Source organism: Saccopteryx leptura, chromosome 2 (assembly GCF_036850995.1).
Source record: "Saccopteryx leptura isolate mSacLep1 chromosome 2, mSacLep1_pri_phased_curated, whole genome shotgun sequence".
Lineage (NCBI taxonomy): Eukaryota > Metazoa > Chordata > Mammalia > Chiroptera > Emballonuridae > Saccopteryx > Saccopteryx leptura.
The window spans coordinates 346,649,143-346,666,386 of NC_089504.1; the positions used below are offsets into that span (position 1 = coordinate 346,649,143).

At 46.5% G+C, this 17,244-nt stretch overlaps 1 protein-coding gene across 12 annotated transcripts in view; it reads left to right on the top strand.

The window, feature by feature from the left end:
• MED24 (mediator complex subunit 24) overlaps positions 1-17,244 on the top strand; it is a 40,342-nt gene that overhangs the window by 1,288 nt on the left and 21,810 nt on the right. For 2 of the 12 annotated variants that reach the window (XM_066364258.1, XM_066364269.1), the window contains exons 2-5: positions 2,312-2,470; positions 7,025-7,369; positions 7,849-8,037; positions 8,126-8,208. In XM_066364258.1, the coding sequence (XP_066220355.1) occupies positions 7,908-8,037; positions 8,126-8,208 (213 nt within the window). In that variant the 5' untranslated portion in view covers positions 2,312-2,470; positions 7,025-7,369; positions 7,849-7,907. Of the gene's footprint in view, positions 1-2,311; positions 2,471-5,368; positions 5,511-7,024; positions 7,370-7,396; positions 7,454-7,848; positions 8,038-8,125; positions 8,209-17,244 lie in introns of those variants that run through there. The other 10 variants (XM_066364261.1, XM_066364260.1, XM_066364263.1 and 7 more) reach the window with 10 other exon arrangements.

The window sequence follows — 17,244 nt, forward strand, 5'->3', positions numbered from 1 at the left end:
GCCCTACCCTCTCAACTTGCAGCTTCACAGAGGTGGCATTTTCCTCTGGTGTTAGCTCCCAGCAAAATCCAAATGGTACCAGGGCCAACCTAAGAAGGAGAGCAGACTGCATAAAAATGGACCCCTTTCCCCACAGGGGAGAGGTGTCCACCATCTAGCCCCGCCACCCATGAACACGCACACATACCACATACACCTGCGTTCATGGACATAAAACCAACCCGGTGACGCCAGAGCCCCTTTCATCTCAGGATCTCCCAGCACCAGGCAGAGCTCTAATTACCCAGCACCCCCCCTGGCCCCGCCGGTTCCCCTGCTGTCATTAGCCCAGTTTTACCAGCAGGGACCACAGCCTTCCCACGGCTTTCAGGGTGGGGCACAGTCTCCACGTCGGTTCTTGGAGGTGTGTGTGTGTGTGTGTATGTGTGTGTGTGTGTGTATGTGTGTGTGAAGGCAAGCTGTTGTACTAATCACCCAATTTGCACCAGAAAAAAAAATCACTTGTTAAATGTGGACTTCTGACCAACAGCCTACCCGAGTAGGGCTGCCTGGCTTGTCTTCGTCCCAGCCACCTGTGTTCTCAGCTCTGTTGCAGCCACTTCTCTTACGTTGGGGTTTGCAACGCACGGGGGAGCCAAGGGTACTTCTCTTGGGTCCCCCTGGAATCATGGAGATGAGAAGGGCAGCTGGGCTGAGACGCAGGGGCTGCAGAGTGAAGAGGTGGCGATGAGGGACATGCAGAGGGCGAGGGGAGCCTGCACTGCGTGGTAGCGGCAGCTGCAGTGGGGAACCGAGGCTGCAGTGTGCAGAGTCAGCATGCAGTAAGGGAACCTGTGGGGCCTGGGCTCGCAGGGGACGTGCAACAGCTGCAGTGTGGGCAGAAGGCTGCACTGTGCAGGCAGGCAGTGTGCAGTGTGAAGTGCTGTAGGTCTGATGTTGATGCCACCTCTTCGATGATGAGGTTTGGCTGAAACCCTTAGGAGCAAGACGGCGGTGTGCAGGGTTCAGAGTGCATGCTCTCCGTTGTGTGGAAATAGTCTCTTGGGATTGGGCTGCCCAAGGAGTTGGGAGAGAATCCCAAAGGATGAGATACATTTATGAGGTGAGCTACATTTATACTCTGCATCAATCAGGCAGAACCAGAAGGCAATGGGAGGTCTAGCAAGCATCTGGATTAGGGAAGGGTGGCAGAATCAATAGGGGGAAAATGGAAGTGCTGTGGTTTGGTCTCCCCTTTATTCTGGCTTCCCTGCCACATCTCTCTATGACAAAAGTCGTTAAAGATATTGGGCAAGGGAGACTTGTTTGAAATCCTAGACCCAGAGGCATAGAAAATGAACTGCCTCCCGAATCACCTTTTCTCCCCCTCAGGGGCAGAGTGGGGCACCTTGAACTCAAAGACAAGAGTTCATCATCCCTGTCTTCTCCTTACTTCTCTCCCTTCCGTTGGCTCTCAATATGGGCTGCTAAGAGACCGTGGGCAAGGGCAAAGTGAAGGACACACTGCCTTCAAAGCAGGCATCTTGCCAGATGCCAGGATTCAGCCCAGGTCTGGGCTTATGACCCCAGCCCCTGTGTTGTGTCATTGTCCTTTCCACTCCACTCACTTTGTCTATCCCCAATTCTTGAAGCTTCTAGCTCTTCTCAGAGTCATTTTATCCCCAGCTCCAGTACTCTCCTTGCCATGAAACCCCCACCTGGCCCTCTCTTCCCATCCCCCACCTCTGCTTCAGGACTGAGCTTAGGGGGAGAGCTGGAGGGTGGGGCACAAGTGATGAAGGATAGAGAGCCTCCTAGAGGATATGCCTGACAGCCCCCTCCCTCTTCGATTTTGGTTGCCATGGAGGCAGCAGGAACAGCCTGTTCTCTGGGCTCCTCTGGCAGCAGCTATGCCCAGGCCCCTCCTTCTTTTCCTTCTTTCTTCCCTCCCTCCCAGACTGTTGCTAGGAAGCTCCCCAAGATTTCTTGAGGGCCCCACCCCTAGAAACTAAGGATTCAGCTATCTTTCTGAAGAGCTTCCCCCTCAAAGCCTTGAAGCCAAGACCCTACACCTGCTCAGAAGCCCCAGGCTCTCTGGGGAAAGAGGGGATAGGCTCTCTACCAGCCTGCCCTGGGACAGCTCTGTGGCCTGAGACTTAGCAGTGCCCCTTCCCCACCTTGTCTTGACCTCTTGGACTCTAGGTGATGGCAACAAGTGCTGAGGTGTTCAGCAGAGAACGCTTGACTCTGCAGACACAGACCCACTTTTGAGGAGTTCTGGAAACACCACCAGCTAAAAGAGCCTAAAACCCAGGTGTTTCTTTCCCCTCAGTGACCTCTCAATCAAGAAAAGATGGTGGAGCCTGGCCTGTGGTGACGCAGTGGATAAAGCGTCGACCTGGAACACTGAGGTCGCCAGTTCAAGACCTTGGGCTTGCCCTGGCCGGTTGGCTCAGCGGTAGAGCGTCGGCCTAGCATGCGGAGGAGCCGGGTTCGATTCCCGGCCAGGGCACACAGGAGAAGCGCCCATTTGCTTCTCCACCCCCCCTTCCTCTCTGTCTCTCTCTTCCCCTCCCGCAGCCAAGGCTCCATTGGAGCAAAGATGGCCCCGGCGCTGGGGATGGCTCTGTGGCCTCTGCCTCAGGCGCTAGAGTGGCTCTGGTCGCAACATGGCGATGCCCAGGATGGGCAGAGCATCGCCCCCTGGTGGGCAGAGCATCGCCCCATGGTGGGTGTGGCGGGTGGATCCCAGTCGGGCGCATGCGGGAGTCTGTCTGACTGTCTCTCCCTGTTTCCAGCTTCAGAAAAATGCAAAAAAAAAAAAAAGACCTTGGGCTTGCCTGGTCAAGGCACATATGGGAGTTGATGCTTCCTGCCCCACTCCCTGCTTCTCTCTCTCTCTCTTTCTCTTCCCTCTCTAAAATGAATAAATAAAATCTTTAAAAAAAGAAAAAGAAAAGATGGTGGAAATAGAGGAAAGAAAGAGGAAACAGTTGATGGGAGTTGGAGATCAAGCAGCAGAGATGAGAGACTGGGAAATTAACAAACAATTGCCCTACTAAAAGTAAAATGGGCACTTAATGCTCCCCTACCAATCACCCCGGGTTATGGGTCACAAACAAGGGAGCCAGGAAAGGGATTCAGGCCAGGCTGAGCGTTGCTTTTGAGAGTCGAGGCAAGAAGTAAAAAAAGAAGCTTATACTTTCTCTGGGTTGTCTTTTGGGGTTTCTCCTCTTTTTATTCATTTTACAAATGCTCATTTTTTGAGCATTTAATATGTACAGATATTGGATCCCCTAAAGTTTCTGGCTTCAGTTTTCACTCCCAGGCCAGAAGCCCCTCATCCTGTCTTTGCCAGGAAGAGAGAGAAGAGGAGGAATAGGGGGCAGTCTCCTTTACCATAGAGTTTGGGTCTTACCCTAGGGCAGCCCTCCCCCTTCAGTTGAAGGCTGGTGTAGAGGCCAGGAGTAGAGAATGGCTCTTAGGACCTCAATGAAGGGGCAGTGCAAAGGAATGGCAGGCTGGCCTCCGTTTCTGGCCACTGTCCCGGTCTCAGGGTCATAACACCTCTCTCCTCTGCACCGGGAGTATGGAGAGGGAAGGCCTCCTTCAGGGTGTGAGAGATGAAACTACTTGGAAGATGGTTCAAATTCTGCTTTTTCCTGTTCTAGTTGGTCTCTTTCTGGACGTCTTGTGAGGTTAATGGGAAGACGGAGACAGAGAACTGGGGGCATTCCGGGAGCTGGCCTGAGGTGGGCCTACCATGTAGGTCTCTCCCCCATCTTCCCCTCCTCCAGTAGATAGAAAGCAGCGATTTTGATGTGGGGACTGGAGGGGACAGAGAACTGGTTTGGAGCCAGCTGTGTATGGGTGTGTGGGAATGACTCTCTTTCCCCACTCACCTGCTGCCAATTAACTCCCCATAGTGGGGGGGACCCAGGCAAGCTTCCAAAAGGAAATATTCCATTAGAGGAGGGGAATGACTCAGTTTACTTCTGTGCTTTATAATACTTACCAAGTATTTCAGTGTTTCTAGGTCTAGACTCTTGCCCCTTATATTTCTCTCTGGCCTAGGTAAGGAATGTCCCTCTCCCCTCGGTTACCCATAACCCTATTTGTCACAGCCTCTTATCCTACCCCAAGCCCCTGTTCTGCCACTACTCCAGTGTTGCCATGTCACTCTGCCTGCCTGGCTTTCACCTGCCCCTCTTCTCTCCAGCCAGACCCCTTTCCCAGCCTGACTAACCAACATGGTGAAGAGTTTGAGGCTTAGGGCTCAGCCTCTATCAGTGCTGGCGAAGAAGAAACAGCAAAAAGAAAGTGGAGTTAGAAGGGTTTTTCGAGAGGGGCTGTGTGAGGGGAGGTTTTCTTGCACACCCAAAGGGGATGTCAGCATCTCTTCTCTCACAGGTTGGAGGATTATCATGGAGTCCCATCCTTGTGGTGGGAAGCCAGAGAGCTTGTGGGTCCTAGGATGCTACTGTGGTGTGAAGAGAAGAGGTGATATATGAGAAAGCTACCTCTGATATTTACAGACTAGGAGTCAGGACAAAATGGAGAATGAAGATAGTGCTTGCCCGGAATTAAAGCAGTCTTTATGCTCGCTTAGCAGTCCAGTCCTTGGGGAAACCCTGCCAAGCCTAGAGAAAGGGCTGCTGGTGAGAGGTGGGGGGACAGGGAAGGCAGATGGCCTGACTACAAAAGCCACTTTGCTCCTGTGAGCAAATGATGTGGGAAGGAGAACCCCCTACCCACCCCCAGATTGGCCAGGCTTCCTGCCAGAGGGAAATAGTTTGAGCTTAGAATATTACTATCCTCAGGGCTCAAATATTCCCCGCTTCCATGCAGACTGGACCCAACATCCAATAACTCAGGGGCAGTCACAAAGTTGACAGCATCTCTCCTAGAGGGGCAGTCAGACTAGGAGGGATGGGGAAGGACCTGCAGGAGCCAGGGATGGCTCAAGGTGGGGGTCCTTTGGTGACAGGAAAGGAATGAGAGGAGGGGAGCAGGCAGAGGTCGAGTGAGGGGCCTGGGAGAGGAAGGGAGGCCAGGGATGTGAAGGACTGCAGAGAAACAGTCTTTGTGGCCATGGTGTGTGTGTGTGTGTGTGTGTGTGTGTGTGTGTCTGGGGGGAGTCTGGAGGTTAAGTGTGAAGAGTCTGGGTTCTCCCTCCTTCCTGCTTTGGAAGCTTTGGCTACACCTCTTTGGCAGCTGTTTTGTTTAAACACTGTTCTCCAATGATATCACTTGGGCAGGCACAAAAGGGAGCAGAATGGAGGGGGTGTGGGTGGGTGTATTGGGAGGGAAAGGCCATAAGCAGTAATGACTTTAAAGAGATGTGATCTGGCCCTCCTCCAGCTGCACTCTCCTCTTCAGAACAGGAGTCCTTGTCTCCCTGTTTAAACTATGCTCCAGATACCCAGGATCCTGTTATTTCTTGTCCTAAGGGCCACAAGTTTGCTTCCAGAGCCTGAGTGGGCTGCTCTCCCAGATTTGTTTCTCTGAGGACTGATTTTTGCCACTGAAAGGTTGGTCAAAGAGTGGTTGTTGGAGAATATGGAGGGAACTTGGACTCATGGACTAGAAAATCAAGCTCCTCCGGGTATGGGATGAGGAGCTGAAAATAGGGGTGGTGGGACACTGGCTGGGGTCCCCATATTTATTCTCTTCCCTGGTTGTAAATGTTAGGTACAACTTGTCCACAGGATAGGGCAAAAATGAGGGCTGTGTATAGGGAGACTCAAACATGATTGGAGCCATATGTGGGTAGCATTTGCTTTTGGACTTTTCACTGAGGGAGGAAGAATGGCCAATGCCTGAAGCCATGCACATAATTATCTGTAATATGGTTCCACAGGATAAGCAAGACATCACATTGTTTTTGTTTTTTTTAAGATTTTATTTATTCATTTTAGAGAAGAGAAAGAGAGAGAGAAAGGGGTGAGGAGCAGGAAGCATCAACACCCATATGTGCCTTGACCAGGCAAGCCCAGGGTTTTGCACCAGCGACCCCAGCGTTCCAGGTCGCCGCTTACTCCACTGCGCCACCATAGGCCAGGCCATCACATTGTTTTTAATAAAGCTTTTTTTAAAGAATGGTTTTAGATATTCAGGAAAATATTTAAAGATAGTAGAGATGCCCCATGTACCTCCCAATTATCCCTTTTATTAACATGTTACATTAGTATGATACATTTTTTATCATTACAATTGTTATAATTAAACTAATACTGATACGTTATTTTCAGTGACCATGCCTTATTCAGAATTCTTGGTTTGCTTCTAATGTGCTTTTTCTTTTTCTTTTTTTTAGCCCTTGTGCGCACACAAGAGAAAGAGAGCAAGACAGACAGACAGACAGGAAGGGAGAGAGATGAGAAGCATCAACTTGTAGTTGTGGCACAAAAAAGTTGTTCATTGCTTGTTTATTATATGTGCCTTGATCGGGAGCTCCAGTTGAGCCAGTGACCTCTTGCTCATGCCAGCAACCTTGGGCTTCAAGCCAGCCACTTTGGGCTTCAAGCCAGAGATATTTGGGCTCAAGCCAGTGGCCATGGAATCATGTTGATGATCTCATGTTCAACGCTGTGACCCCGCACTCAAGCTGAATGAACCCGCGTTCAAGTCAGCGACCTCAGGGTTTCGAACCTGGGTCCTCAGTGTCCCAGGCGAAGGCTATATCCACTGTACCACCACCTGTTAGGCTAATGTGCTTTCCTGTTCCACGATCACATCCAGGATACTGACATTTAGTCATCATGTCTCCTAAGGCCCTCTTGGTTATGACAGTTTCTCAGATTTTCCTTATTTTTGATAACCTTAACCTCAGTTTCCTCCTTATTTTCCTCCTACTTCTTTCTCCTCGTATTCAAGCAGTCTGCAAGGCCAGGAGATTCTGGGAGGACTGCCAGATTTGGGGGTAGTGGTGATGTGTGTGTAACAAAGCCTCACTGTCACCTCTGGAACACAGGTGTGGAAATGAAAACTCTGGTAGACCCAAAGGTTTAGGAAATAATGCTTTTTTTTTTTTTTTTTTTTTAAGGCCAAGAAAGGAAAAACGTATTGCTAAACAAACGCCACTCTCTTGCTGTGTGCCTACTAACTAGCGGGAGTGTTAGTTAGTAATGAAGGAGTGTCCGAATAGAATTTAAATGACGGATTGAGAGTGACGTCATTGGGCGACGCCTGATTGCTAGCGGCCCTTCGAAAGCCCTCCGCCCTCACTCCCCCGAGTCTCCGTGATACCTCAGCTCCTAAAAGTCTTTCCCTAAAGGAGAGAAGCAACGCGGGCTGACTACTTATCTTCGCTAGCTCAGTCCGGGAAACTACAATTCCCAGAAGACATCGTGGCGTGACCTTATCTCTTGCTGCATTCCTATTGGTTCATGTATGTTACTCCCAGCCAATAGAAAATTAGTTCTTTGATAAGTGCCAAAATGGCGACACCTAGGCTCTAGCACTAGACTGTCCGGTACGCTTAATTTGGGGAGGTGGTGAATGAAAGAAATAAAGAATTATAGTTTTAGGGTTGGGGAAGGTGGAGGAAATGGAGGGGGATCTAGATTTGAGGTGGTAGTGTTTGAGGGGCGGAGCCAGAGTTAAGGGAGTAATTAGGCAACCAGAACTGGCTTAACCCTTTGCTGTCCTCTTTACTCTAAAGCCCCTCGACACCCTCTTCTTTAGTTCTCCAGTTTAAGAAAGGGATGGTTCAGGAAGGAGGAACTTGACAGAATCCTTACCACCCTCCCTTCCCCCTTTTTCCTTTTCAGTTTTTCTGTCTCCTTTAAGTCTTCCTGTAGCTTCTCCATTCCATGAACTCTATCCTCCCATGTTCCTTTTATCTGAATTTCTTCTGCTCTTTTCTAGCTAGATTTTTCCCACCTTACAGCTGACCGCCACCGGCCCCGCTTTCTCGGAGTGAAATCATGAAGGTGGTGAACCTGAAGCAAGCCATTTTGCAAGCCTGGAAGGAGCGATGGAGTGACTACCAGTGGGCAATCAACATGAAGAAATTCTTTCCCAAAGGAGCCACCTGGGACATTCTCAACCTAGCAGGTCTTAAGTGAAGTAGGAAGGAAGGATGGGAGGGCTAAACCCAGAAAAGTCGTAACCACACAGTCTTGCTTTGTTATTCCCCTTGCAGAAGCACTACTGGAGCAGGCCATGATTGGACCTTCCCCCAATCCTCTCATTCTGTCCTACCTGAAGTATGCTATTAGTTCCCAGGTAAACTGCCCCACCTATTCCAGAGAAGGAGGGTTTGAAGGTAAAGAGATTTGGAGTATGTACAGTTGTTAGCTCATACTGTCTAGGTGAACTTGTTTGAACACATCACTTCTCTGACTCTCAGTTTTCTCTTGAATTTTTTGTTGGTTGTAATGACTATGCCATTAACTTATTCTACAATAAATGTTCACAAATGCTTGTATGTATCAGACAGTGCTGTAGGCTCTGGCGATATGGCTGTGAACAAGATCTGATCCCAGTACCCAAAGAATTTAGCGGGTAATACAGATTAAATGAGTAGTCAGTCACAGGATCAGCTAGAACAGAATACTATAGCAGTACGTGGGAGGGATACCTAATCCATCCTGAGCAATCAGGGGAGATGTGATATTTAAACTAAGACATGAGCCGTGGCTGGATAGCTTGGTTGGTTGGAGCATTGTCCTGAAACACAGAGATTGCTGGTTTGATCCCGGATCAGGGCACATACAAGAACAGATTGATGTTCCTATCTCTTTCGCTCTCTCTTCCTCTCTCTAAAGTCAATAAAGTAAACATTAAACTAAGACATGAATGTATAGTAGGAGTTAGCCAGGGAGATTGATGAGAATGTACAAAGCAGACATAAAAGCATATGCAAAGGCAGGAGGCAAAAATCACATGATGTTTATTTTATTTTATTTTTTTTGTTTTGTTTTTATTTTATTTATTAATTTTAGAAAGGAGAGAGAGAGACAGAGAGAGAGAAGGGGGGAGGAGCAGGAAGCATCAACTCCATATGTGCCTTGACCAGGCAAGCCCAGGGTTTCGAACCGGCAACCTCAGCATTTCCAGGTCGACGCTTTATCCACTGCGCCACCACAGGTCAGGCATGATGTTGTTTAGAAGCTGCAAATTTGGTATGGCTATAGCAGCAACTTTCATCTAAGGACCTTTTATATATTTTTATTTTTTTTTAGTGAGAGAGAGGAAGGGAGAGAGACGAGAAGCGTCAACTCACAGTTGTGTCACTTTAGTTGTCTATTGATTGCTTCTCTCTTACTTTCTTTAGATTTTATTTATTAATTTTTAGAGAACGAGGAGAGAGAGAAGGGGGGACCATCAATTCCCATATGTGCCTTGACCAGGCAAGCCCAGGGTTTCGTACCGATGACCTCAGCATTCCAGGTTGACGCTTTACCTACTGTACTATCACAGGTCAGGGCCATTGATTGCTTCTCATACATGCCTTGATCCAGGGAGGCTCAAGCCAACAACCTTGGACTCTAGCCAGTGACCTTGGGCTTCAAGCCAGTGACCCCATGCTCAAGCTGATGAGCCCATGCTCAAGCCAGTGGCCTCAGGGTTTTGAACCTGGGTCCTCAGCATCCCAGGATGACGTTCTATCCACTGTGCCACCCCTTGTCAGGCAGGACCTTTTATACACTTAAAATTATTGAGACTACCAGGCCTGACCTGTGGTGGTGCAGTGATCAAGCAGCGACCTGGAATGCTGAGGTTGCCGGTTCTAAACCCTGGACTTGCCTGGTCAAGGCACATATAGGAAGCAATTACTACGAGTAGATGCTTCCTGCTTCTCCCCCCTCTTTCTCATTCTCTCTCTTTCTCTCTCTATCCTGTCTCCAAAAAAATCCATCAATAAAAAAAATAGAAATAAAAATTATTGAGACTCTCAAAGAGCTTTTGTTTATATATATCTATTCATATTTACCATTTTAGAATAGTAAAACAAATTAAAAAATATTTGTGTGTTTAAAATTAACAAAAAAATATAAGCCCATTACATGTCAATATACATAACAGTTTAATGAAAAATAACCATATTTTTCAAAAATAAAATATTAGTGAGGAGAGTGGCATTGTTTTACATTCTTATAATTTTTAAAAAATTTTCCATTGATTTTGGGGGGGGAAGCAGAGAGAGAGAGAGAAAGAAGCATCAACTTGCTATTCTACTTAGTTTTTCATTTAGTTGTGCACTCATTGGTTGCCTCCTCTATGTGCCCTGACCAGGGATCGAACCTATGACCTTGGTTTGCCAGGGACGACGTTCTATCTACTGAGTCACCCAGTCAGGGTGAAAATTTCTTTAATGTCTGGCTTAATAGAAGACAGCTATATTCCAAATCTGCTTCTCCATTCAGTTGTTGAAATGGGCTGTTTTGGTTGAGATATATGAAGAAAATCTGGCCACACACATCAGATATATAGTTTGAAAAGGAACGTATTTTAATAAGCTTTTCAAATAAATGTGGATATTTTTCTTTGATATTACACTAGAATTTAATAGTGTAATTTAATAGGTGATGTGAAACCACATCACTGGATTTTTTATCCTATTACCATTGGTCTCTCGCACTTTAAATACATCTTTTTTTTCTTTTTCTGAAGCTGGAAACGGGGAGAGACCATCAGACTCCCGCATGCGCCCGACCGGGATCCACCCGGCACGCCCACCAGGGGGCGACGTTCTGCTCACCAGGGGGCGATGCTCTACCCCTCCAGGGCGTTGCTCTGTTGCAACCAGAGCCACTCTAGCGCCTGGGGCAGAGGCCAAGGAGCCATCCCCAGTACCCGGGGCATCTTTGCTCCAATGGAGCCTCGGCTGCGGGAGGGGAAGAGAGAGACAGAGAGGAAGGAGAGGGGGAGAGGTGGAGAAGCAAATGGGCGCTTCTCCTGTGTGCCCTGGCCAGGAATCGAACCCGGGACTTCTGCACGCCAGGCCGATGCTCTACCACTGAGCCAACCGGCCAGGGCCTAAATACATCTTTTAACCATGCCTGACCTTATAATATCCTGAATTGATCATTTGGAAAATATTCATTGCTGAGTTATACAGCTATTCCAATTGTTGACACATTTAATTATATAATATCAACTGTCATGGAATCTCTGGGACATTCCATTGTACAGTTGTGCGAGAATGAGAGTGAAAAAGGCAGATAACATCTTAGAAATATTTTTTAAAACTTTGTGTGTTTGTATATTTAACATGCAATAAAAGTGCATAGATCTTAAGATTAATTCAGGGAGTTTTAGCATTTATATATACTCATGTCACTACTATCCAAAGTAACATTTCCATTCTCCCATGAAGTTCCCTTGGGCTCCTTTCTAGTCCGTCCTCCTATAACCACTAAATGTTTTCTGTCATTATAGGTTAATATTGCTTATTTTTTTATTTTATAAAAATGGAGTCAGATATTGTATATTCTGGGTACTTTTATTTAATATAAGTGTTTTTACTAAGTTGTATATGTCAGTAGTTCATTCTTCTTTGAGAGAGGGAAAAAGAGACAGGAAGGGAGAGAGGGAGAAGCATCAACTCATAGTTGCTTCACTGCAGTTGTGCATTGATTTTTTCTTGTACATGCCTTGAGTGGGGATCGGACTTTGGGGTCAAGCCAAGCCAGCGACCCCTTGTTCAAGCCAGCGACCTTTGGGCTCAAGCTGGCATTGGCAACCTTTGGGATTGTGTCGATGATCCTGAGCTCAAGCCAGCACTCAAGCTGGTGACCTCAGAGTTTCAAACTGGTGACCTCAGCATTCTGGGTTGACACTCTGTCCACTACACTATCATTGGTCAGGCGGTAGTTCATTCTTCTTTTAAATTGCTGAGTCGTAGTTCTCAGTTGGCACGTAGTTCTTGTACTTCCTGTTTCCTCTTTCCATGTTAGCACATATTCATCTACCTTCTCTTTTTAACTGCTGCATAGTGTTTTATTTTTAAATTTTTATTTATTCATTTTAGAGAGGCAGGGGCAGGGGGGAGGGGAGGGGGAGGAGCAGGAAGCGTCAACTCCCACATATGCCTTGACTGGGCAAGCCAGGATTTCGAACCGGAGACCTCAGTGTTCCAGGTCAACACTTAATCCACTATACTACCACATATGGTTGCTTTTCATATTTTTTACTGTTTTTTATTTTAACTTTTAAAAAATATTTTATTGATTTTAGAGAGAGAAGAGAGAGAGCAAAATCGGGGTGGGGGAGTGGGAAGCATCAGCTCATGGTAGCTATTTCTCATATGTGCCTTGACTGGGCAAGCCCAGGGTTTAAACCGGTGACCTCAGCGTTCTAGGTTGATGCTTTAGCCACTGTGCCACCACAAGTCAGGCTCACATTTTTTTTTATGATAAATGTTGAATGTCGTTATACTTAAATTCTCTACATACCTGGGATATTTTCCTAAGATACATGCCTAGAAATGGAATTGCTGGCTTGAAGATTACCCACATATTAAATTATAGTCGATCCTGAATATTGTCCTACAAAAAAGATTGTCTCAATTTACACTCCCCTCCATAGTGTTTTGACAACATTTCCATGCACCTTCGCCAGTGCAGAATAGAAACTTACAGGGGTTTTTTTCCCAGAGAAGCAGAAAATAACATCATATTACATTATTTCCATGATTGTGATGTTAAGCATATTCTTATGTGTGTATCTGCTATGAATTACTTATGTGTACCATTTCTCTAGTTTGACTTTCTTTCTTTTTGTAACAGCTTTATTGATATATGTCAAATACTATATGCAGTTTACCCATTTAAGATGTATAACTCACTAGTTTTTAGAATATTTAGGTTTGGGTCCAGGGCCCCCTTTTTTTTCTTATTTTTAATTGTTTTTAGATTTTATTTATTCATTTTTAGAGAGAGAGAGAAGGGGGAGAAGCAGGAAGCATCAACTCCCATATGTGCCTTGACCAGGCAAGCCCAGGGTTTTAAACTGGTGACCTCATTGTTCCAGGTCAACACTTTTATCCACTGCGCCACCACAGGTCAGGCTGGTTTTTAGAATTTTTAGAGTTGTTCTACCATCATCACAATCAGTTTGAAACATTTTCATCATTCCAAGAATTCTTACTGATTTTTATTTTTAATGTGTAGTCTTTTTTTTGTTAGATTTTATTTATTGATTTTTTACAGAGAGGAGAGAGAGAGAGAGAGAACAGGGAGAAGCAGGAAGCATCAACATGAGTATACTGCTCACAAAATTTGGGGGATATTTCAAAATGAATATGAAGTGATAAAATATCTCCTCATTTTTGTGAGCAGAATAGTTGCTTCCTGTACGTGTCTTTACTGGGCAAAGCCAGGGTGTCAAACCAGCAACCTTAGTGTACCAGGTCTATGCTTTATGCACAGTGCCACCACAGGTCAGGCAATTATTTATTTATTTATTTTAAGAGAGGGAGAGGGAGGGACAGACAGGGGCAGATAGACAGGAAAGGAGAGAGATGAGAAGCATCAACTCATAGTTGTGGCACCTTAATTGTTCATTGATTGCTTTTCTTTATATGTGCCTTGACCAGGAGTGCTCCAGTTGAGCCAGTGACCCCTTGTTGCAGCCAGTGACCTTGGGTTCAAGCCAGTGACCTTGGGCTCAAGCCAGTGACCTTAGCTTCAGGCCAACAACCTTTGGGCTCAAGCCAGTGACCATAGGGTTATGTCTATGGTCCCACACTCAAGGTTGTGAGCCCGCGCTCAAGCCAGATGAGCCCTGTGCTCAAGCCAGTAACCTTGGGGTTTCGAACCTGGGTCCTCAGGGTCCTAGGTTGATGCTCTTTCCACTGCACCATTGCCTCGTCAGGTGATTTTTAAAATTTTTTTACTGATTTTACAGAGAGAGGCAGGGCAGGGAACAAGGAGTATTTGCTTCACTTTAGCTGTTCATTGGTTGCTTGTAATTGCCTTGACTGGGCAAGCCCTGGGTTACCAACCAGCGACCTCAGTATTCCAGGTCAACACTCTATCCACTCTGCCAAACAGGCCAGGCAAATTCTTACTGATTTTAAGTGTCTTTTAATATAATCTATCTTGAAGTTCTTATCTATTATATGTATTTTAAATTTTCTATCACTTTTTTTAACTTTGTGATTTTTTATTTTCTTGGCATGCAGAAATTTTTTTTTTTTTTGTATTTTTCTGCAGCTAGAAACGGGGAGAGACAGTCAGACAGACTCCCGCATGCACCCCGACTGGGATGCACCCGGCACGCCCACCAGGGGCGACGCTCTGCCCACCAGGGGGCGATGCTTTGCCCCTCCGGGGTGTCGCTCTGCCGCGACCAGAGCCACTCTAGCGCCTGGGGCAGAGGCCAAGGAGCCATCCCCAGCGCCCGGGCCATCTTTGCTCCAATGGAGCCTTGGCTGTGGGAGGGGAAGAGAGAGACAGAGAGGAAGGAGGGGGGGGTGGAGAAGCAAATGGGCGCTTCTCCTATGTGCCCTGGCCGGGAATTGAACCCGGGTCCCCCGCACGCCAGGCTGACGCTCTACCGCTGAGCCAACCAGCCAGGGCCGGCATGCAGATGTTTTTAATGTTTTTGTTGCTGGATTTAACTATTTTTTTTCGTATGTGGGTTTTATCTTGCATAAATGGTTGCCTGCTGCAAGAATCAGGATATAGGCTTCCTAATTTCTGCCAACACTTTACTTTTATTTTATATATTTATTTTGCCTAATACAATTGGAATTTATTGTAGTGTGAAGAAGAGATCCAAATTTATTTGTTTTTCCAAACAGATGCACAGTTGGCTCAATTGCCTTTATTGAATAGGCCATTCTTTGTCATAGCCTAAATTCTCTTATAGACAAGACTCCATTTCTGGACATTCTAGTATATTTCATTGATATTTTTGTCTTTTATTATACCAGTACTTTACTGTTTTAATTTGATATCTGGCTATGCAAGTCTTCCTGTAGCTTTCTTTTCTTTTTAAAAATGTTTTACATTGATAGAGAGAAAGAAGCATCAACTTATTGTTCCATTTAGTTGTTCCACTTAGCTGTACACCCATTGATTGCGTCTTGTACGTGTCCTGATCGGGGATCAAACCTATGACCTCCGTGTACCGGGGTGATACTTTATCACTGCGCGACCTGGCTAAGACTTTCACAATATCTTGACTGTTTTCAGATATGTTCATTTTCAAACTGATTTGAGAATCAACCTCTAAATTTATGGTATTAAGTTCCTTTAAAAATCCTATTATAGCCTGACCAGGCGGTGGCACAGTGGATAGAGCATTGGACTGGGATGCAGAGGACCCAGGTTCAAGACCCCAAGGTCACCAGCTTGAGCATGGGCTCATCTGGTTTGAGCAAAGCTCACCAGCTTGGACCCAAGGTTGCTGGCTCGAGCAAGGGGTTTCTCGGTCTGCTGAAGGCCCTCGGTCAAGGCACATATGAGAAAGCAATCAGTGAACAACTAAGGTGTCACAACGAAAAAACTGATGATTGATGCTTCTCATCTCTCTCCGTTCCTGTCTATCCGTATCTATCCCTCTTTCTGACTCACTCTCTGTCTCTGTGGCAAAAAAAGAAAATCCTGCCCTGGCCGGTTGGCTCAGCGGTAGAGCGTCGGCCTGGCGTGCAGGAGTCCCGGGTTCGATTCCCGGCCAGGGCACACAGGAGAGGCGCCCATCTGCTTCTCCACCCCTCCCCCTCTCCTTCCTCTCTGTCTCTCTCTTCCCCTCCCGCAGCTGAGGCTCCATTGGAGCAAAGATGGCCCAGGCGCTGGGGATGGCTCTGTGGCCTCTGCCTCAGGCGCTAGAATGGCTCTGGGTGCGACAGAGCGACGCCCCAGATGGGCAGAGCATCGCCCTCTGGTGGGCGTGCCGGGTGGATCCCGGTTGGGCGCATGTGGGAGTCTGTCTGACTGCCTTCCCGTTTCCAGCTTCGGAAAAATTAAAAAAAAAAAAAAAAAAAAAAAAAGAGAATCCTATTATATTTTGATTGGGATTTCCTTGACTTTGTGTGTTAACTTTCAAAAAAACACTCTAGCTGTTGTTTGAAGAATAAGTTGGGGGTAAGACAGAAGGCGAGGAGACCATTTATCCTGGCATAGTTTTTCTGTGAAGGACCAAATAGTAAATACTGTCTGTTTTGCAGACCATGTTGTCTCTGTCACCACTATTATTCTGTCATTATACCCTGGAAGCAGGTATAGATAATATGAAAATAAGAGGACATGCCTGTGTTCTCATAAAACTTTATTTATAAGAAAAGGTGATATAAGAAAAAGATTTGGCTTACAAGCCATAGTTTTCCAACCCCTGGTGTAGGCTATTGCAATGATTCAGGTAAGAGATGATACCGACATGGACTTGGTAAGTGACCACAGAGGAAAAAGATGAATTCATGAACAATTTAGGAAGTGGCAGTGAGAGGATTTGGTGATTAATTGGATGAGAGGCAGGAGGGTGAGGAAGAAATCCAAGCTAGTGTCTAGGTGTCGGGTTTGGAGGAATGGAAGAATGATGCGATTGTAAATAAGACAGTGGAAGTAGAGTAAGACTTTTGTTAGGGTTGGGATGAAGATGAGGGGTGAAGATGGCGTATTTGATTTGGGACTTGTTATATTTAACGTCCCTTTGTGGGCTGTCAAAGAGAAGATAGTGGGCAGTTCAGTATGCATGTCTGGAACTCAGAAGGAGAGGCCTAGACGTGAGCTATTGATTTAGAACTTTCCATCTGCAGATGGTAATTGAAACTATGGACACGGGTGAGATTGCCTAGAGCCCTGGTTGGCAAACTGCGGCTCGTGAGCCACATGCAGCTCTTAGGCCCCTTGAGTGTGGCTCTTCCACAAAATACCACGTGCGGGCACTACCTCGATAAGGAATGTACCTACCGATATAATTTAAGTTTAAAAAATTTGGCTCTCAAAAGAAATTTCAGTCATTGTACTGTTGATATTTGGCTCTGTTGACTAATGAGTTTGCCAACCATTGGGCCCTCGAGAGTGTGGAGAGTGAGCATGGAAAAGAGTGAGCCAAGCCAAATTCCTGAGGAACCAATCACATTTAAGGAACACACACAGTAAAAGAATTCCTTATAGGAGTCTGAAAAGAAGGGTCAGCAAGGAGAAAAGCAAGAGGTCCTGGCCGGTTGGCTCAGCAGTAGAGTGTTGGCCAGGCGTGTGGAAGTCCTGGGTTCGATTCCCGGCCAGGGCACACAGGAGAAGCGCCCATCTGCTTCTCCACCCTTCCCCCCTTCTTTCTATCTCTCTCTTCCCCTCCCGCATCCAAGAC